Source organism: Belonocnema kinseyi, chromosome 5 (assembly GCF_010883055.1).
Source record: "Belonocnema kinseyi isolate 2016_QV_RU_SX_M_011 chromosome 5, B_treatae_v1, whole genome shotgun sequence".
In the NCBI taxonomy this organism is placed as follows: Eukaryota; Metazoa; Arthropoda; class Insecta; order Hymenoptera; family Cynipidae; genus Belonocnema; species Belonocnema kinseyi.
In genome coordinates this window covers 150,900,982-150,923,689 of record NC_046661.1, presented here as the reverse complement: position 1 = coordinate 150,923,689, position 22,708 = coordinate 150,900,982, and the positions used below count along the sequence as shown (strand labels likewise).

The following is a 22,708-nucleotide window of genomic DNA, read 5'->3' as shown; positions in this document are numbered from 1 at the left end:
CGGGAATTTTAAATAAGTTTAATTTTAACTCTTTTGTTTTGGTTTAAATCATTTTTTAACAATTATAAATTAAAAAGCATTCTTTTGATAAAAAAAGGTTATGAGTTTATCAACTAATCAATAATCTTTAAAAAATAATTTAAATATTAATTATTATCAATAATTTTCCCATTTTCACGTTACAAATTCAATAGTGAAAATAGTTAAACTGTCAACCAGAAATTAATTTTTAACTAAAACTATGTATCTTCAAACAAAACAAAAATTTTTTAAACAAATTAGTTCAACTTTTTAACTTAAAAGGATGAATTCACAATCAAAAATGTAATAGTTGATATTTCAACTAAAAATATTTTTATATTATCAAACAGTTAGATTCTAAAAAAAAAATATGAATTTTTAAACCAAAAAGACAGATTTTCAAAATTTCAAACATACATGAAATTACAACAAAATCAATTTTCAACCGAAAACGTAATAATTAAATTTTCAGTTCAAAAAATTAATTTTCAGCCCAAAAAAAAACAAATTATCAAGAAAATAAATAAATTTCCAACTAAATAATTTTAATTTCAACCAAAAAGATCAATTTTAAACCTGCGTATTTTTAATTTAAAAGGTTAAGTTGAAAGCAACAAACGAACAAAAGACAAAGAATTTTCAACAAAATAGTTAAATTTTTAACTAAAATTATGAATTTCAACCCAAAAACATGAATTTTCAACTAATACGATTTATTTTCTATTGAAAAAAATATATTGTTTTCGACGAATTACATAAATTTTCAAACAAGAAAATAAAATATGTAAAAAAAATTTTCAACCAATCAGATTAATTTTCTATAAAAAAAGACACAGTTGGATTCTGACAAAAAAACGAATTTTCGATAAAATATTTGAATTCTCAACCAAAAAAAAATTAATTTTTAAACCAAATATTTGACATTTCAGCAAGATCAATTTTCGAAAAACAAATGTAATCATTAAATTTTTGGTTTACAAAATTAATTTCCAAGAACGAAAAAAAATTTTTTAAGAAAATAAACTAATTTCTAACTAAAACTAAAATTAATTTTTAACCGAAAATATTTAAATTTAAATATTTAAATTTTCAATAAAAATTACGTATTTTGAACTAAAATGATGAACCTTTGCCAAAAAAATCAATGTTCAACAAAATAGTCAAAATTTTTAATTAAGTATTTATTTTTCAACTAAAAAATATTAATTCACAATAAAAAATGTAATGGTTGATATTTCAACAAAACATGTTTTAATCTTAAATCAAAAATAGTTCATTTCTTCCGAAAATTATAAAATTTCAACAAAATAATTGAATTCTCAACGAATAAAGACGAATTATTATTATAAAAAATAATTTTCTTAACAAAAAATGAATTTTTAAATAAAAAAATATCAATTTTCAACCGGAAATGGAATAATTAAACTTTTAGTTTAAAAAATTTAATTTGAACAAAAAAAAATTTTATTAAAACTATTAATATTTCAACCGAAAAGGTCAATTTCAAAAAAATAAATTAATTTCTAACTTAAACTAAAATTAATTTTTAACCAAAAATATTAATTTTCTATAGAAAAATTCGAATTTACAACAAAAAATGAATTTTCAACTAAAGAGATCAACTTGCAACCAAATAGTTAAATTTGCAACAAAATAGTTATATTTCAAATCAAATTTACAATTTTTTTAACTAAAATGATTAATTTTCGCCCGAAAAAATAAATTTTTAAGAAATCATTTCAACTTTAAATTAAGCAGTTATTTTTCAGCTTAAAATATTAATTCACAATGGAAAATGTAATGATTAAATTTCCAGTTAAAAAAATTAATTACCAGCCCGCAGAAAAAAACAACAAATGATCAAGAAAACAAATTAATTTAAAAAAAAAATTAAGTTTAAAGCAAGAAACACACAAAAAAACAACGAATTTTCAAAAAATAGTTAAATTTTCAACCAATAAGATCATTTTTTTATAAAAAAAAGACGTATTTTCAACAACAAAAAATGGATTTTCAATTAAAAAGATAATTTTTTAAGAAAATAATTCAATATTTAATTAAAGTTATGAATTTTGAACTAAAATCCTGAATCTTCACCAAAAAAATTAATTTTGAACAAAGTAGCTAAACTTTTAAATCAAGTATATATTTTTCAACTAAAAAATGTAATGGTTGATATTTCAAATCAACTGCAAAAATTTTTAAATAAAAATATAACAATTAAATTATTAGTTAAAAACAATTAATGAAATTATTTGCATTTTTAACAAACAAAATGAATTTTCAAAGAAAGAAGATTAAACTTATATTTAAAACAGTTATTTTTTAATCACAAAAAAACACCGAATTTTCACCAAAACAGTAAAAATGATAAATTTTCAAACAAAAAGATTAATTTTCTATAAAAAAGACAAAGTTTCAACAAAAAAAAAGGGACTTTCAATTAAAAAGATAAATTTTTAACCAAGTAGTTAAATTTGCAACAAAATAGTTCAACTTTGAATTTAAGTTGGTGTTTTTCAACTAAAACAAAAATATAATGGTTTATATTTCAACTAAACATATTTTAATTTTAAATGAGAAACAGTTTATTTCTTCCGAAATTTCAGCAATTTTAACAAAATAATTGAATTCAGTTAAAAAAATTTAATTTTAACACAAAAAAATTTTTTATTAAGACTATTAATATTTCATCTGAAAGGTTGAATTTCAACTAAATACATAAATTTAACCAAATAACCAATTTATATAATTTAATTTATAATTTATTCTAACTAAAAAAGATAAATTTTCAAACAAAGTGAATAATTTTCAAACAAAAAAATGATAAATCTTTACCTGGAATAGCTGAATATTCAATCAAGGAATTAAAAAATATTTAAAAAATTAATTGATAACCACAAAAAAACGAATTTCCAACAAAATATTTAAATTATGAATTTCCATCTGGAATAGTTGAATTTTAAACAAAAAATATGAATTTTCATATAAAATTATGAATAATTTTACTGAAATTGTACTGAAAAATGTTAATTGAGTTAAAAAAATTAAATACTTAAATATCTAATTTAAAAAAAATAATGATCTGCAAAATATGTACATTTTGAACTAAAATGGTGGAATATTGAATTGAAATAGTTACATTTTCAGCTAAAAACCATTTTTAAAAAACAGCTAATTTAAACAAATATGTACGTTTTCAAAACAAATTGATGAATTTTCAATTAAAATAATAAGTTTTTAACGAAAATTTGTCATTTTTCCCGTAAAGATTATTTTCTACCAAAAAAAAACGAATTTTTAACTAAAAATATACATTTTTGAAAAAATAGGATAAATAGGAAAATAGAAAAAGGAAAAAAAAGGATAAATTTTGAACCTATCTGATGGATTTTTAACTAAAATCATAAATATTTAACTGAAGTATATAAATTTTTAAACCAACAAGATCATCGTCTGTCAAAAAATATGAATTTATACCAAAACAGACGAATTTTTAAATAAAAATACCAAGAAGATTATTTTCTACTGAAAAAGACGAATTCTCAACAAAATATATAAACTTTCATCTAAAAAATAAAATTTTAACCAAAGAGTTGAATTTTAAACCAAAAAGATTAATTTTCTACGGAAAAAGACAAATTTTCAACGAAAAAAAAAACGAATTTGCAACAAAAAACGTGACTTTTAAACTAAAAAGATAAATTTTTAACCAAACAGTTAAATTTTCATCAAAATAGTTAAATTACCAATCAAAATTACAAATTTTCAACTAAAAGGATGAATATTTGCATAAAAAATGAATTTTCAACAAAGTATTTCAACTTTTAAATTAAATCGTTATTTTTTAATTTAAAAAATATTGAATCACAATAAAAAAATTTAGTGTTTAATATTTCAACTAAACGTATTTTTATTTTAGATGAAAAATTGTTTATTTCTTTCAAAAAATACAAATTTCAAAAAAAAATTGTGGAATCCTCAGCCAAAAGAGACGAATTATTAATTTAAAAAATAAATCAATTTCTCAAAGAAGAATTTTGAAACCAAAAAGATGAATTTTCAAATATCTAAATATATGCAATTTCAACAAGTATAATTTTCAGGTGAATTTTTAACCAAAAATACTACATTTCTATTAAAAAAAGACGAAATTTTCAACCAAAAACCTAAATTTTCACCTAAAAAGATCAATTTTTAACCAAATAGTTGAATTTTTAACAAAGTAGTTCAACTTTTAAATTAAATAGTTATTTTTCAACTAAAAATATTTTTATTTTAAATAAAAAAGAGTTCGTCAATCGAAAATACGAATAATCAACAAAACAGTTGAATCCTCAATCAAAAAAGACGAATTATTAAAAAAAATTAATTTCTACAAAAACAAACAAAATGGTACAAGAATTTTTAACTAAAAAATTTCAATTTTCAACTTAAAAAGTAACAGTTAAATTTTTGGTTTAAATAATTGATTTCCGACCCAGAAAAAAATTTTCAAGAACATAATTGAATTTTCAACCAAAAAGTTTATTTTTCAAGTGAAAGCAATAAATTTTCAACCTAAAATTTTGAGTAAAAAATTTTAATTTGAACAACAAAAAAACAACGAATTTTCAACAAAATAGCTCAACTTTGAACCAAAGTGACATTAATTTTCAAGTAAAAAATATCAAATTTCTACAAAAAAGATAAATTTTTAACCAAAATGACAAATTTTCAACTTAAATGAGGAATTTTAATCCAAAAATATGAATTTTCAAATAATAAGATTAATTTCGATTAAAAAAAAAACGAATTTTAGACGAATTAGATAAATTTTCAACTAAAAAATATAAATTTTCAACCAAAGTGATAAATTTTTGAATAAAATGATAAGTTTTTTTACTGGAATTGTTAAATTTTCAACTAAAAAGATTAATTTCCTATAAAAAACGAATTTTCAAAAAAAAATGGATTTTCAATTTAAAAGATCAATTTTTAGCAAAATAGTTAAATTTTCCATACAAAGTACGAATTTTGAACTAAAATGATGAATCTTCATCAAAAAGATCAATGTTCAACAAAGTAATCAACATTTTTAATGAAGTATTTATTTTTCATCTAAAAAATATTAATTCACAATAAAAAATGTAATGGTTGATATTTCAAAAAAACATGTTTTAATTTTAAATCAAAAATAGTTTATTTCTTCCAAAAATTATAAAATTTCAAAAAAATAATTGAATTCTCAACGAAAAAAGACAAATTATTATTACAAAAAATAAATTTCTTAACAAAAAATGAATTTTTAAATAAAAAATATCAATTTTCAACCGGAAATGAAATAATTAAATTTGTAGTTAAAAATAATTTATTTGACCAAAAAAATTTATTTTATTAAAACTATTAATTTTTGAACCGAAAAGGTCAATTTTCAACAAAATATATAAATTCAACCAAATAACCATTTTTAATAATTTAATTTATAATTTATTCAAATAAGAAAGACATATTTTCAAACAAAATGAAGAATTTTTTTATTATGTGATAAATTTATAACTGAAATGGTTGAATTTTAAACAAAAAAGTGCGTTTTGAACCAAAAAGATTAATTTTCTACCAAAAAAAGATCAGTTTTTAAACAAATATTTGAAGTTTTAAGAAAATAGTTAAATTTTCAAACCAAGTTACGAATTTTCGAAAAAAAATTATGAATCTTCAACCAAAAAAAAAAAGAAAGATTTTTCAACAAAATAGTTCAACTTTTAAATTAAGTTGTTATTTTTTAATTCAAAAGATATTAAATCACAATAAAAAAATGTAATTATGGATATTTCAGCCAAACATAATTTAATTCAAAATAGGAAAGAATAAATAAATATCTCCAAAAACAGCTAAATTTTAAAACGAAACAGACAAATTTTCAAACAAAAAACATGAAATTACAATTAAACAAAAATCAATTTTCAACAAAAAAAGTGACAGTTAATGGTTAAGTTTACAAAATTTTAATTTTTAACCCAGAAAAACAACAAATTTTCAATAAAATAAATGAATTTTCAACCAAGTAGTTTAATTTTCAACTAAAAAAAAGTAATTTTTTACCAAAAAAATAATAATTTTCAATGAAACAGACGAATTTTAAACTAAAATGAAGAATCTTCACCCACAAAAATGAATTTTTAATAAAGTAGTTGCAAATTTTAACTAAGTGGATAGTTTTGGACTAAAAAATATTAATTAACAATAAAAAATGTATTTTTTGATATTTTAATTAAACATGTTTTAATTTTTAATCAAAAATAGTTAATTTATTTTTAAAATGTCAAAATAATTTAATGCATTTCCAAAAAAGACGAATTATCAATTTTTAAAATAAATTAGTTTCTTTAAAAAAAGGATTTTCATACAAAAAAATCAATTTTTCACATAGCATTTCAAATTTTAATTTGAGTATTTATTTTTCAACTGAAAAATATTAATTCACAATGGAAAATGTAATGATTAATATTTTAACTAAAAATATTTTTATTTTAAATCAAACACAATTGGATTTTGATACAAAAAAACCCGAATTTTCGACCATGAAATTTCGACAAGATCAATTCTCGAACGAAAATGTAAGAGTTAAATTTTCGGTTTACAAACTTAATTTCTAAAAACGAAAAAAAAATTTCAAGATAAATAAATTTCTAAATAAAGAGTTTAATTTTCAACTAAAAACGATCAATTTTCAACAAAAAATAGAATTGTTGAATTTTCAGATAAAACATTAAATTTTAACAAACAAAAAAATCAAATGAATTTTCAACAAAATACAACAATTTCCAAACAAATATTGGAATCTTCAACCAAAAAAGATTAATTTTAAACTAAATAATCAAATAATTTAAATGTACCAAATAATTTAAATTTAAACCAAAGCGATCAATTTTAAACTTCGTATTTTTAATATAAAAGGTTAAGTTTAATGCAACAAACAAATAAGGCAAAAAAAAATATTTTCAAAAAAATAGTTAAATTTTCGACTAAAATTATGAATTTTAACCCAAAAACATGAATTTGAAACTAATAAGTTTAATTTTATATTTAAAAAAATAATAATTTTCGAAGAATTACATAAATTTTCAACCAAGAAGATAAAACATGTAAAAAAATTTCAACCACAGAAAAACGAATTTTCAAGAAAAAAAAATGGATTTTTAATTAAAAAGATAATTTTTTAACAAAATACTTAAATTTTTAATGAAAGTTACGAATTTTGAACTAAAACTCACCAAAAAATCAGTTTTCGACAAATTAGACGACATTCTAAATTAGTTATTTTTAAACTGAAAAAATATAAATTCACAATAAAAATGTAATGGTTGATATTTTAAATAAATATATTTTAATTTTAAATTAAAAATAGTTATTTCTTCCAAAAATTACAAAATTTCAATAAAATAGTTGAATCCTCAACGAAAAAAGATGAATGATTAATATAAAAAATAAATAAATTTTTACAAAAAAAGGAGTTTTAAATTTAGAAAAAAAAATTGAACTAAAAAATATCGATTTTCAACCGGAAATGGAATAATTGAATTTTCAGTTAAAAAATTTTAATTTGAACAAAAAAACGAATTTTCAACAAAATGGTTGAATCCTCAACCAAAAAGGACGAATTTTTAATTTTAAAATAAATCAATTTCTCTCTAAAAAAATAATAATAATAAATTTTTAAACCAAAAAGATGAAGTTTCAAATTTTTAATTATAGGAAATTTCAAGAACAAGAAATTAAAGAAGAATTAAAACAAAAATTTAATATGGACCTAACAAAATACAACGAATTTTATACAAAATAGTACAATTTTCAATCAAATATGTAAAAAAAAAATTTCAACCGGAAAAAAACGAATTTTGAAGAAAATAGCTAAATTTTCAACCGAAAAGATTAATTTTCTAAAAAAAAATACGGATTTTCAACAACAAAAAATGGATTTTCAATTAAAAAGATAATTTAAAAAAATAGTTTAATTTTTAACGAAAGTTACGAATTTTGAACTAAATTGATGAATCTTCACCAAAAAAATCAGTTTGCGGTTAAAAAAATTAATTTCCAACTCCAAAAAACTACAAATTATCAAGAAAATAAATTAATTTCCAACCAAATAATTTAATTTTCAAATAAAACGATCAATTTTAAACTTAGAATTTTTAATTTAAAAAATTAAGTTTGAAACAACAAAGAGAAAAAAAATTAACAAAATAATTAAATTCTCTATCAAACTGACTATTTTTTAAATAAAATGATAAATAATCAAATGGAATAGTTGGATTTTTTCAACCAAAAAGATGAATTTGCAAGCAAGAAGATTAAGTTTCTATAAAAAAAGTGACATAATTTTTTAACTAAAGAATACCAATTTTGAACAAAAAAGATAGATTTTCACCTAAAGTGATGAATTTTTAACGAAAATGACAAATTTTCAAATAAAAATGATAAATTTTCAACCAAAGTGACAAAATTTTAAAATAAAATGATTAATATTTAACTGGAATAGTTCAATTTTTAACCAAGAAAATAAATTATGCAAAAAAATTGTTCAATCACAAAAAACGGAATTTTCAACAAAACAATTAAATTTACAACCAAATAGATTAATTTTGTATAAAAAACGAATTTTCAAAAAAAAAAAATACTTTTTCAATTAACAAGATTAATTTTTAACAAAATGTTTAAATTTTCAATAAAAATTAAGAATTTTGAACTAAAATGACGAATCTTTACCCAAAAAATCAATGTTCAACAAAATAGTCCAAATTTTTAATTAAATATTTATTTTTTAACTAAAAAATATTAATTCACAATAAAAAATGTAATGGTTGATATTTCAACAAAATATGTTTTAATTTTAAACCAAAAATAGTTTATTTCGTCCAAAAATTATAAAATTTCAACAAAATAATTGAATCCTCAAAGATAAAAGGCGAATTATTAATATAAAAGACAAATTTCTAGAAAAAACAAGAATTTTCAAAAAAATTAATTTTCAACTAAAAAATATCCATTTTCAACCGGAAATGGATTAATTGAATTTTTAGTTAGAAAAATTTAATTTGGACAATAAAAAAACGAATTTTTAATAAAACTATTAATATTTCAACCGAAAGGACAATTTTCAACAAAATATATAAATTTAACCAAGTAAACAATTTAAATAATTTAATTTATCATTTACCCAACTAAGAAAGATAAATTTTCAAAAAAAATAAAGAATTTTTAAATGAAATGATAAATTTATAACTGGAATAGTTGCATTTCAAACCAAAAAAGTGAATTTTGAACCAAAAAGATTAATTTTCTACCAAAAAAGATCAAATTTTTAAGCAAATATTTGAAGTTTTAAAAAAATAGTAAGATTTTCCATGAAAATGACGATTTTTTAAATAAAATTATGCAAACAAAAAAGAAAGAAATTTTTAACAAATTAGTTGAATCTTCGAACAAAAAAGATTAATTTTTAAACCAAAAAGACGAATTTTCAAATTCGCAATTATCAATGAAATTTCAAAAAGATCCATTTTTAAACGAAATATATATTTTTTTAAATTTTCGGTTAAAAAAATTAATTTACCACACAAAAAAAACAACAAATCATCAATAAAATAAATTAATTTCCAACCAATTAGTTTAATTTTCAACTAAAAACGATCAATTTTCAACCAAGAATTTTCAGTTAAAAATCTCAATTTATACCTAACCAAAAACAACGATTTTTCAACAAAATAGTTCAATTTTCATCCAAAGTGACCATTTTTAACCCAACAGATGAATTTTCAACCAAAAATGGAATAATTGAATTTTCAGTTAAAAAATTTAATTTGAACAAAAGAAAACAAAAAAATTTTCAATAAAAAAGCTAATTTTTCAACCGAAAACGTAAATTTTAAACAAAATACAGAAATTTCAAACCAAAATGTCAATTTTGAAACAAAAAAATTACGAATTTTCAACAAAAAACATTAATTTTCAACTAAAGAGATCAACTTTTAACCAAATAGTTAAATCTTCAACAAAATAGTTGAATTATAAATAAAATTTACGTTTTTTTTTAACTAAAATGATTAATTTTCGCCCGAAAAAATGAATTTTTAACAAAGTATTTCAACTTTTAAATGAAGTAGTTATTTTTCAACTGAAAAATATTAATTCACAATGGAAAATGTAATAATTAATATTTTAACTAAAAATATTTTTATTTCAAATTAAACACAATTGGATTTTGACACAAAAAAACCCGAGTTTTCGACAAAATATTTGGATCTTCAACCAAAAAAAAATAAATTTTTAAACCAAACAGATGAATTTTAAAATTTCCAAATTTATGAAATTTCAGCAAGATAAATTTTCCAAAAAAAATTTAATAGTTAAATTTTCTGTTTACAAAATTAATTTCCAACAACGAAAAAAAAATTGTCAAGTAAATAAATTAATTTATAATTAAATACTTTAATTTTTAACTAAAAACGATCAATTTTCAAAAAAAGATAGAATATTTGAATTTTCAGATAAAACATTAAATTGTTAACAAATTTTAAAAAACGAATTTTCAACAAAATAGTTTAAATGTTCCACCATAAGGTGAATTTTTAACCGAAAAGATTAATTTTCTATACAAAAATTCGAATTTTCATCAACAAAAAATGAATTTTCAACCAAAGAGATCAACTTTCAAAGGAATGATTACATTATTAACCCATTAAATTAAATTACAAATCAAATTTACAATTTTTTTTACAAAAATGATTAATTTTCGCCCAAAAAAATGAATTTTTCACCAAGTATTTCAAGTTTTAAATAAGATATTTTTCAACTAAAAAATATTAATTCACAACGGAAAATGTAATTCGTAAATTTTCGATTTAAAAAATTAATTATCAACCCAGGAAAAAATTATCAAAAAAATAAATAAATTTATAACTAAGTATTTTAATTGTCAACTAAAAACGATCAATTTTCTACAAAAATAGAATAGTTGAATTTTAAGATGAAAAATGAAATTTAAAAAAATAAAAATTTTCAACAAAATACATAAATTTCCAAACAAATAGTTAAATCTTCAACTAAATAAGTTAAATTTTAAACCAAAAAGGTGAATATTCAAGCAAAAAAGATTAATTTTCTACCAAAAAAATATGAATCTTGAATGAAAGAGACATATTTTTAACAAAAAAAAACATGAATTTTCAACTAAGAAGATCAATTTTTAACCAAATTATTGAAGTTTCAACGCAATAGTTAAATTTTCATTTAAATTTTTTCAAGAAAATTAATCTTATGACAAAATAGTTTAACTTTTTAATTAAGTAGATATTTTTCAACTAAAAAATATTAATTCACAAATAAAAAATGTAATGGTTGATATTTCATCTTAACAAATTTTAATTATCAATCAAAAATAGTTTATTTCTTTAAAAAAATTTAAATCCGCAACTAAAAAAGACGAATTATTAATAAAAAAAAATTAAAGAAATTTCTATACAACAAAAAAATGTTTTAAACCAAAAAAACGTATTTTCAAATTAATACATGAATTTTCATTAAAGAAATATAAATTTTCAACCAAACATGTAATAGTTAAATTTTTAGTTAATAAATTTTAATTTCCAACCCAGAAAACAACAAATTTTCAACAAAATAAATGAATTTCCGAGTATATAGTTTAATTTTCAACTAAAAGAAAGTTGAATTTTAAACAAAAAATGTGAATTTTGAATCAAAGGATTAACATTATACGAAAAGAAAATTTTTTAAACACGATTTTTCAATTAAAAAGATGCATTTTTCACAAAATAGTTTAATTTTCCACAAAACAGTTAAATTTTAAATAAAACTTACATATTTTCAAATAAAATTAATTTTCTTTAAATTAATTTTTACAAAGTAGTTTAACTTTTAAGGGAAGTAGTTATTTTCACCTAAAAAATGTTAATAAACAATAAAAAATGTACGGGTTGATATATTAACTAAACATATTTTTATTTTTGTTAAAAAAATTGTTTATTTTTTCAAAAAAAAAAAAACAGTTTTTCAACCAAATTGTTTCAATCAAAAAAGTAATAGTTACATTTTCAATTACAAACAATAAATGGAGTAGTTGAATTTTTAAGAACGACGAAATGAATTTTAAAGAAAGATTAAACTTCTGTTATAATAAAACAGTTAATGTTTCAACAAAAAAAAATAATTTTTCAACAAAATATATAAATTTAACCAAATTACCAATTAAAATAATTTAATTTATAATTTATTAAACTAAAAATTTTTTTTTTACAATTGAATTTTCAAATAAAATAATAAATCTTCAACTACAATTGTTAAATATTCTACCAAGAAGATAAACTAAGTACAAAAAATTAATTTTCTAGCACAAAAAAGAAATTTTTAAACGAAATAATTTAATTTTCAATAAAAGTGAGGCATTTTCAATCAAAAAGATTAATTTTATACAAAAAAAACAAACGAATTTTCAACGAAACAGACAAATTTTTAACAAAAAACATGATTTTTCAACTAAAAAGATCTTTTTTATTATTAAATAGTTAAATTTTTTAACAAAATAGTTGAATTATCAGTGAAAGGTATGAATTTTCAACAAATACCAATTTTAAACAAAATAAATGAATCCTTAACCAAAAAAGACGAATTATTAATAATAGAAAAAAATTTGTACAAAATAAAAAGAATTTTAATAATAAAAAGAATTAAAAAAACATTAATTTTCAACTAAAAAAGATGAACTTTCAACCAAAAATGTAATAGTTAAATATTGAGTTAAAAAAATTAATTTCTAACCCAGAAAAAACAACAAATTTCCCACAAAATAAATGAATTTCCAATTGAAAGGTTTAATTTTCAACTAAAAATATAATACTTAAATTTTCAGTTGAAAATAATTAATGTAATAGTTAAATTTTTGTTATTTTATTTATTTTAAAAATATTTTTAATCGAGGAAAAATTAAAAAATTGAATAATTATTAAATAGAAAAATTATGAAATGAACAAAAATGGTTAAATAGTAATAAAAAATTTTGGTATTCTAAACTCGATATCTCAAAATTCTGTTTGTTCGGTCAAATGTATGGTTTATTCCTAAATAAATAACAAATGTTTCCAGAACTGAAATAAATTTTTATCCCTAAATTTGTAATTTAAAAAATTCCTAACAGATAAAAAATACTAAAACTTTGGCAGTGTTTTTACATCAAAAGGAAGAAAGATAAAAAAAAATTGCAAAGGGAACCTATGGAAAAAATGTGCATAATCAGGTGAAAAAACTAACCTGTAGGCATCTTTGTAAATTTTTGGAATTTCTACAATCTCCAATATTTTAGACCTTGTTACATTCAGAGGATATACGAGCCAATAAGGAAGTTCCAACTTTGTTCCAGCATTTAAATCAGGAGATTCACTGGATGGATCCAACATGCCTACCAAAATATTAGATGTTTCTTAAAATTCTAGAAAAATTATGGCAAACTCTATTTACGAATTAGTTAGAATGGGGCGACTGAAAAATCCCGAGAAATAAAATTCCCGACACTGTAGAATTACCGAATTGAAGGATTTCTTAATAATAAACTTCCCCAATTGGAAAGTCCCTTAATAGTAAAATTCCCTGATTATTAAATTCCGGAATAATGAAATTCCCGATTAATAAAATTCCGAATAATAAAATTCCCTAATTATTATACAATTCCAGAAAAATAAAATTCTCGAACTATAAAACTACGAAGTAATAATTCTATCCCTAATTCTAAAAATCCGGAATAATAAAGTTCCCGATTAATGGAATTTCCAAACAATAAAATTCCGTATTAATCAAAATCACTAATTATTAAATTCCAGAATAATAAAATTCCAGAATTGGAAAATTCCCTAATAATAAAATCCACGAATAATAAAATTTCCTAATTATAAAATTTCAGAATAATAGAATTCCCGAACTGGAAAATCCCGCAATAATAAAATTAACTAATTAAACAATTCCAGAATAATAAAATTTCAGAATTCGAAAATTCACGAATAATAAAATTTCCTAATTATAAAATTTCAGAATAATAGAATTCCCGAACTGGAAAATCCCGCAATAATAAAATTAACTAATTAAACAATTCCAGAATAATAAAATTCCCGAATTGGAAAATTTCCGAATTGGAAATTTCCTTAATAATAAAATTCTAGAATAATAAATTTCCCGAGCTGGAAAATTCCTGAATTATAAAATTTCTGAATTGGAAAATTCCTAAATAACAAAATTTTCGTATTGGAAAATTTCTGTAAATTAAAATTCCAAAAATGGAAAATTCCGTAATAATAAGATAACTGAATTTGAAAATTCACGAATAATAAAATTTCCTAATTATAAAATTTCAGAATAATAGAATTCCGTAATAAAAAAATTCAGTAATTATACAATACCAGAATAATAAACTTCCCGATTAATAAAATTTCTGAATTGCAAATTTCTTTAATAATAAAATTCTAGAATAATAAATTTCCCGAATTGGAAAATTCCTGAATAATAGAATTTCCGAATTGGAAAATCCCACAATAATAAAATTAACTAATTAAACAATTCCAGAATTATAAATTTCCCGAATTGGAAAATTCCTCAATAATAAAATTTCCTAATTATAAAATTTCAGAATAATAGAATTCCGTAATAATAAAATTCAGTAATTATAAAATACCAGAATAATAAAATTCCCGATTAATAAAATTTCTGAATTGGAAATTTCCTTAATAATAAAATTCTAAAATAATAAATTTCCCGAATTGGAAAATTCCTGAGTAATAAAATTACTGAATTGGAAAATTCCTAGATAACAAAATTTTCTAATTGGAAAATTCTGTAATAATAAAATTTCTGATTTTGAAAATTCACGAATAATAAAATTTCCTAATTATAAAATTTCAGAATAATAGAATTCCCAAATTGGAAAATTCCTAAATAATAAAATTTTCGAATTGGAAAATTCCTGAAAATTAAAATTCCGGAATTGGAAAATTCCGTAATAATAAAATTCATTAATTATATAATATCAGAATAATAGAATTCCCGATTAGTAAAATTTCCAAATTGGAAATTTACTTAATAATAAAATTGTAGAATAATAAAATTCCCGAATTGGAAAATTCCGTTAAAACAAAATTCCCGATTAATGACATTTCGGAATAATAGAATTCCATATTAAAATTCCAGAATAATAAAATTTCCGAGCTGGAAAATTCCTTTTCAATAAAATTCCCGAATAATAGAATTCCCTAATTCTAAAATTCCGGAATAATAAAATCCCCGATTAATGAAATTTCGGAATAATAAAATTCCCGAAAATTTTATTATATTACCAAATTTTAAAATTCCCGATTAATGTAATTCCGAAATAATAAAATTCCCGATCAATGGAATTTCCAAATAATAAAATTTTGTAATAATAAAATGCACTAATTATTCAATTCCAGAATTATAAAATTCCCGATTAATAAAATTTCCGAATTGGAAAATTCTGTAATAATAAAAAAACCGAATTGGAAAATTCCTGAACATTAAAATTCCCGAATTGAAAAATTCCGTAATAATAAAATTCAGTAATTATACAATTCCACAATAATAATTCCCGATTAATAAAATTTCCGAATTGGAAATATCCTTAAATATAAAATTCCCGAATTGTAAAATTTCGTAATAATAAAATGCCCATATTATACAATTCCAGAATAATAAAATTCCCGCATAATAAAATTTTCAAATTGAAAAATTTCTGAATAATAAAATTCCAAAATAATAAAACTTCCGAATTGGAAAATTCCCTCATAATAAAATTCCCGATTAATGAAATTTCAGAATAATAAAATTGGCGAATAATAAAATTCCCTAATTATATAATTCCTAAATAATAAAATTTCCGAATTGGAAAATTCCTGAATAATAAAATTAGCAGTTGAAAATTCATTAATAATAAAATTCAGTAATTATACAATTCCAGAATAATAAAATCCCCGATTAATAAAATTTCCGAATTGGAAATATCCTTAAAAATAAAATTCCCGAAATGGAAAATTTCGTAATAATAAAATGTTCAAATTGAAAAATTCATAAATAATAAAATTCCAGAATAATAAAATTTTCGAATAATAAAATTCCCTAATTATATAATTCCTGGATAATAAAATTTCCGAATTGGAAAATTCCTGAATAATTAAATTCCAGAATTGGAAAATTCCGTAATAATAAAATTAGCAGTTGAAAATTCAGGAATAATAAAATTCACTAATTATACAATTCCAGAATAATAAAATTCCTGCATGATAAAATTTCCCAATTGGAAAATTCATAAATACTAAAATTCCAGAATAATAAAACTCCCCAATTGAAAAATTCCGTAATAATAAAATTCCAGAATAATAAAATTACCTAATTATACATTTCCAGAATGATAAAATTCCCGAATAATAAAATTGCTCAATTATACAATTTTATAATAATAAAATTCCTGAAATGAAAAATTCCGAAATAAAATTCCCGAATTGGAAAGTTCCGTAATAATAAAATTCCCGAATTAGAAAATTCGGGAAGAATAAAAATCCCTAATTATAAAATCCCGGAATAATAAAATTACCGAATTTGACAATTTCAGACAGAATATTGCCGAATTATAAAATATCTGAAATAGAAATTTTCTAAATTTAAACAATAACATATTCTGAAACAAATTTATTTTAATTTATAAAGTTTCTAAAATTATTGTATGAATTTACGATATCAATAACTTTAAAAAAATGTCATCTGGAAATATATATTTCTAAACACTTAAAATAATTTTTTTTGTTTTAATAAAAGTATTTTAATATTGTTCTTTCAATAAGTAAATAATATTCATACAAAATTTAATTGTTTAAATTCGGGAATTTTCTAGTTGAAACATTTTACAATTCGGCAATTTTTTTCGGGAATTTTATCATTCGGAAACTTTCAAATTCGGTAATATTATAAACATTCGGGAATTTTATTATTCGGGAATTTTCCAATTCGGAAACTTTACAATGCCAAGAATTGTATTTTTTTAGGATTTTTCAGTTTTCCAGTTGTCCAAATTAATTTTTTTTTCTGAAATTACTCTTCATATAAAATAAAACCAAAATGAAATTTTATTTTTATTTCTTAAATTTGTAAGGTCCATGAATTTTAATAATAATCAAAAAAAAATTTTATTTCATCATATTATACTTTAAATTCAGTTCATGTTTAGGTGAAATTAATGCGAGTACTGTATTGAATTCAATTTAAACCGCTTCAAATCCCTTACATTTTATGTGAAAATATTGCATTTTCAACAAGATAGATGAATTTTCATACAAAAAGATTAATTTTATGAAAAAATAAGATTTTTCAACTAGATGTAAGAATTCTTAAACAAATAGTTTAATTTTTAATGAAAAAGGTTGAATTTTCAAATAAATGATTTTTAAACTAAAAAAAAATCAGTTTTTACACAAAACTGAAATAGTTAAATTTTCAGTTTAAAAAATTAGTTTTTCAACAAAAAAAATGTTTTGTAGGAAAAGTGATAAATTATCAAAAAAAATATAAATCTTCAACTAGAATACAGGAATTTTAAACTAAAAAGAAATGATTAAATTTTAATTTAAAAAAATTAATTTTTAACTAACATGAATAATATTCAACTTAAATAATTTAATTTTTAACAAAAAAGATACATTTTTAACTGAAAATGGAAAACTTAAATTTTCAGTAAAAACAAATAATTTCCAACGAAAGTTATGAATCTTTACATAGAATAATCGAATTTTCAACCAAAAAGATAAATTTCCAAACAAGAAAATTAATTTCCAAACAAGAAGATTAAATCTGTGTCAAAAAAGACGATTTTCAACCAAATAATTTAATTTTTAACTACAAAAAATTAATTTTCAACCAAAAATGGAATAGCTAAATTTTCAGTTACAAAATTAAGGTTCAAACAAAGATATGCATTTTCTATTAAATAAATGGAATAGTCACATTTTTAAGTTGAAAAAAAATTGGAAATAAAAAAACTAATTGAAAAAAAAATATTTTTCATTTAATTTCAACATTTTAAAACAAAGTGATGAATTTTCAACTAAAATGATAAATTTTGTTTAACTAGAATAATTAAATTTTCAACCAAGAAGAATAATTTCTAATAAAGAGATAAATTTTGAACTGAAAAAAAACAAATTCAACCAAAAATTGAATAGTTGAATTATTGGTTAAAAAAAGTTAATTTTCAATCAAAGAGAAGAATTTTCAACTCAAATGATTCGAGTAATTTTAAATAGAAAAATTTTCAGTAAAAAATTTAATTTTGCACACAAAAAAACACAGATATTTAACCAAAGTGATGAATTTTTAACAAGAGTTTAACTTTCAACTATTTAATTAGAACAGTTATATTTTCAGTTTAAAGAATAAGTAATAATTTTCAAAAAAAAAAACTATTTGCAAAAAATAGTTACACTTCCAAACAAATTGATGAATTTCCAACTAAAATTATGAATATTTAATTGAAATATTTGTATTTTTAAACAAAAAGATTAATTTCTGCCGAAAGACGAATTTTCAACAAAATACATGAATTTTCTCCTGAAAAAGTTAAATTGTCATAAAAAAATGAATAGTTAAATATTCAGTTGAAAAAATAAAAAATTATTTTCGACCAAAAAATACAAATTTTCAACAAAATGCATGAATTTTCATAGAAAAAAATCATTTTCATCCAAATAGATTTGGATTTAGTTGAATTTTCAACGAAAAAAGGTAAATTTTTAACCAAACTGATAATTTTTCATCTAAAATAATGTTAAAAAAAATTCTATACAAAAACAAAAAACAATTTTAAAAAAATAGTTACACTTTCAAAAACAATGAGTTTTTAACTAAAAATAATTAATCTTCAGCGAAAAATGGAATATTACAATTTTGGTTTAAAAAATAATGTTCACCGAAAAAGACCAATTTTCAAGTAAAATTATGTAATATTTAATTGGGGTGGTTATATTTTCAGTTAAAAATAAGAATAATTTACAACCAAAGTGATGAATTTTCAACGAAAATGATCAATCTTTAACTCAAATAGTTTAATTTTCAACCAAAAAGTACAATTCGAACCAAAAAGATTATTTTCTACCAAAAAGACGAATTTTCAACAAAATACATAAGTTTTTATCTAAAAAATTAATTTTTGAATAAAAAAGAGCAATTTTTAACCTAGTTGATGAATTTTAAACAAAAAGTATGAATCTTAAACTGAAAGTTAAATTTCAAACAAAAAAGATGACGTTTCAATAAAAATGATCAATATTTAACTGGAATATTTAAGTTTGTAACTAAAAAAATTATGTTATAACAAAAATACTAATGTCTACCTAAAAAGAATAATTTTCGAGTAAAAAAGACATTTTTTCAACTAAAAATTAAAGGTCAATTCTTAGTTTAAAAAATTAATGTTCAACAAAAGAGATTAATTTTAATTCAAATGATGTAATTTTTAATGGGAATAGTTATATTTTAAGTTTGAAAACAACATAATTTAACAACAAAAAAAAAACACTTTCAACTAAATTAATGAAGCTTGAACTAAAATTATAAATATTTAGATTAAATATTTAAATTTTTAATCGAGAAAATTAATTTCTACGTAACGACGAATTTCCAACAAAACAAATGAATTTCTATTTGAAAAAGGTAAATTTTCATAGAAAAAATGAATATTTGAATTAGAAAAAATAACAATTAAAAAACAAATTTTGTAAAAATTAGTACATTTTCAAACAAAGTGATGAAATTTCAAATAAAAAGATAAACCTTGGTAAACCTTGGTAACCGGAAAAACTGGAAGAGTAAAATTTTCAACCAAAAATTTAAATTTTAACCAAAAAAAGAATTTTGTTAATTAAAACAAAAGTTTTTGAACAAAAATTAAATAATTAATTTTCAAAAGAAAAAAAAAAGAAAAATTAAAAAAGTGATTTTAAACTAAAAACTGAAATTTTAACTAAAATGATTATTTTCTAACAAAAAAGACGAATTTTTAACCAAAAAGTTGTAAGATCCATTTTTAACCAGACTGATGAATTTTAAACAAAAAGATGAATTTTCAACTGAAATGATAAATATTTCACTGGAATATTTTAACTTTGAATTAACAAGATCATCTTCTGCAAAAAAATACTTTTTTCAAATAAAAAATAGAGTTTTTCAACCAAAAATTAAATAATTAAATTTCCAAAAGAAAAAATAATAATTAAACAAAATTAATTTTCAACTGAAAATTGACTTTTTAACTAAATTGATTATTTTCTAACAGAAAAAACGAATTTTTAGCTAAAAAGATCAATTTTTAAACAAATAGTTGAATTTTGTGCTAAAAACGATCAACTTTTAACCAAACTAATGCACTTTCAAATAAAATGATAAATATTTAACTGGAATATTTTAATTTTCAATTAAGATCATCTTCTACAAAAAAAAATTCCATTTAAAAAACAGAGTTTTTTAAACAAAAATTAAATAATTAAATTTTCAAAAGAAAAAAAAAAAGAAAAAAAAGTGATTTTCAACTAAAAACTGAAATTTTAACCAAAATGATTATTTTCTCACGGAAAAGACGAATTTTTAACTAAAAATATCAATTTTCAACCAGACTGACAAATTTTAAACAAAAAGATGAATTTTCAACTGAAATAATAAATATTTCACTAGAATATTTTAATTTTAAATTAACAAGATCATCTTCCACAAATAATTAATTTATCAAATGAAAAAAATAATAATTTAAAAAAATTAATTTTCAGCTGAAAATTGACATTTTAATTAAAAAGATCAATTTTTAACCAAATAGTTGATTTTTGTGCTAAAAACGATCAACTTTTCCCCAAAAAGATGACTTTTCAACTAAAAAATACGAATTGATAAATATTTAACTAAAATATTACCACAAATTAAATAGTTAAATTTTAAAAAGAAAAAAAGAAATAATTTGAAACAAAATAAAGTAATTTCCAAAAAATAGGTACATTTCCAAAAAAAGTAATGAATTTAGAATAAAAATAATAAAATTATACCAAAAAGATTACTTTCAACCAAAAAATACGATTTTTCAATTGAAAAAATCAATTTTCAACCAAATAGTTGAATTTTTAACTAAAAAGATCAATTTTTAAGCAAGTCAATGGATTTTAAAATAAATGATGAATTTGCAACTAAATTGATAAATTTTTAACTGAAGTTTTTTTAATTTTCAATTAAAAAGATTATCTTCTACAAAAAAAATACTTTTTTCAACTAAAAAGGATAATTTTCTAACCAAAAATGAAATTATAAAATTTTCAAAAGAAAAAAAAAGAATAATTATAAAAAAAGTAATTGTCAACTAAAAATTAAAATTTTAACTAACAATTAAAATGTTAACTAAAATGACTATTTTATAACAAAAAAGTGGAACTTTGAACTAAAAAGATAAATTTTCAACCAAATAGTTGCATTTTGCACTAAAGAAGATCAATTTTTAACCAAACTGATGAATTTTCAACTAAAATAATAAATATTTAACTGGAATATTTTAAATTTCAATTAACAAGATCATCTTCTACCAAAAAAGACGAATTTTAAACTAATAAAGATCATTCATCAACCGAAAATTAAATAGTTACATTAAAAAAAAAAAAGTGAAATTTTAACCAAAAAGATTATTTTTTACCAAATAAGACGAATTTTCAACTGAAAAGATCTATTTTTAACCAAAAATTAAATAATTAAATTATCAAAGGAAAAAAGAAAATCATTTTTTAAAAAAGTAGTTTTCAACCACAAATTGACATTTTAACTAAAATTATTATTTTCCAACGAAAAAGACGAACTTCCAACTAAAAAAGAGAATTTTTCAACCAAAAACTAAATAGTTAAATTTTCAAAATAATGATAATCATTTTAAAAAACTAATATTAAAAAAATAGGCACATTTACAAAGTAAATTTAACCAAACTGGTGAATTTTGAACTACAATGATAAATATTTAATTGGAATCTTATAATTTTTAATTAATTAAATTTGCAATAAAAATAATAAATTTTCAACTAAAAAGTGAAATTTTTGACTAAAATGATAATTTTCTAACAAAAAAGACTATATTTTAACTAAAAAGATTAATTTTGTACTGAAAAGATAAATTATTAACCTAGCTGACGAATTTTACAAAATAAATGATGAATTTGAAACTCAAATGAGAGATATTTAACTGAAATATTTTAAATTAACAAGATAATCTTCTACCGAAAAAGAAAATTGTTAAGCTAAAAATAGTTGAATTCTTTATTAAAAAAAAAATTAACCTAGCTGATGAATTTTAAACAAAAAGATGAATTTTCAATGAAAATGAGAAATATTTGACTAAAATATTTTGTATTATTAATTAAAAAGATCATCTTCTACAAGAAAATACTTTTTCCAACTAAAAAAGAAATAATTTTCAAACAAAAATGATTATTTTCTAAAAAAAAAGACGAATTTTTAATACAAAAGATAAATTTTCAACCAAATAGTTGCATTTTGTACTAAAAAAGATCAATTTTTAATCAAACTGATGAATTTTACATGAAAATGAGAACTATTTGTTTAT

At 19.5% G+C, this 22,708-nt stretch overlaps 1 protein-coding gene across 1 annotated transcript in view; it reads right to left on the bottom strand.

Annotated features, from left to right (window-relative positions):
• The window catches only part of LOC117173015 (DNA replication complex GINS protein PSF3), a 25,115-nt gene that overhangs the window by 709 nt on the left and 1,698 nt on the right, over positions 1-22,708 (bottom strand). Inside the window, exon 2 of the mRNA XM_033361361.1 lies at positions 13,330-13,477. Coding sequence (XP_033217252.1) covers positions 13,330-13,477 — 148 coding nt within the window. The remainder of the gene's footprint in view (positions 1-13,329; positions 13,478-22,708) is intronic.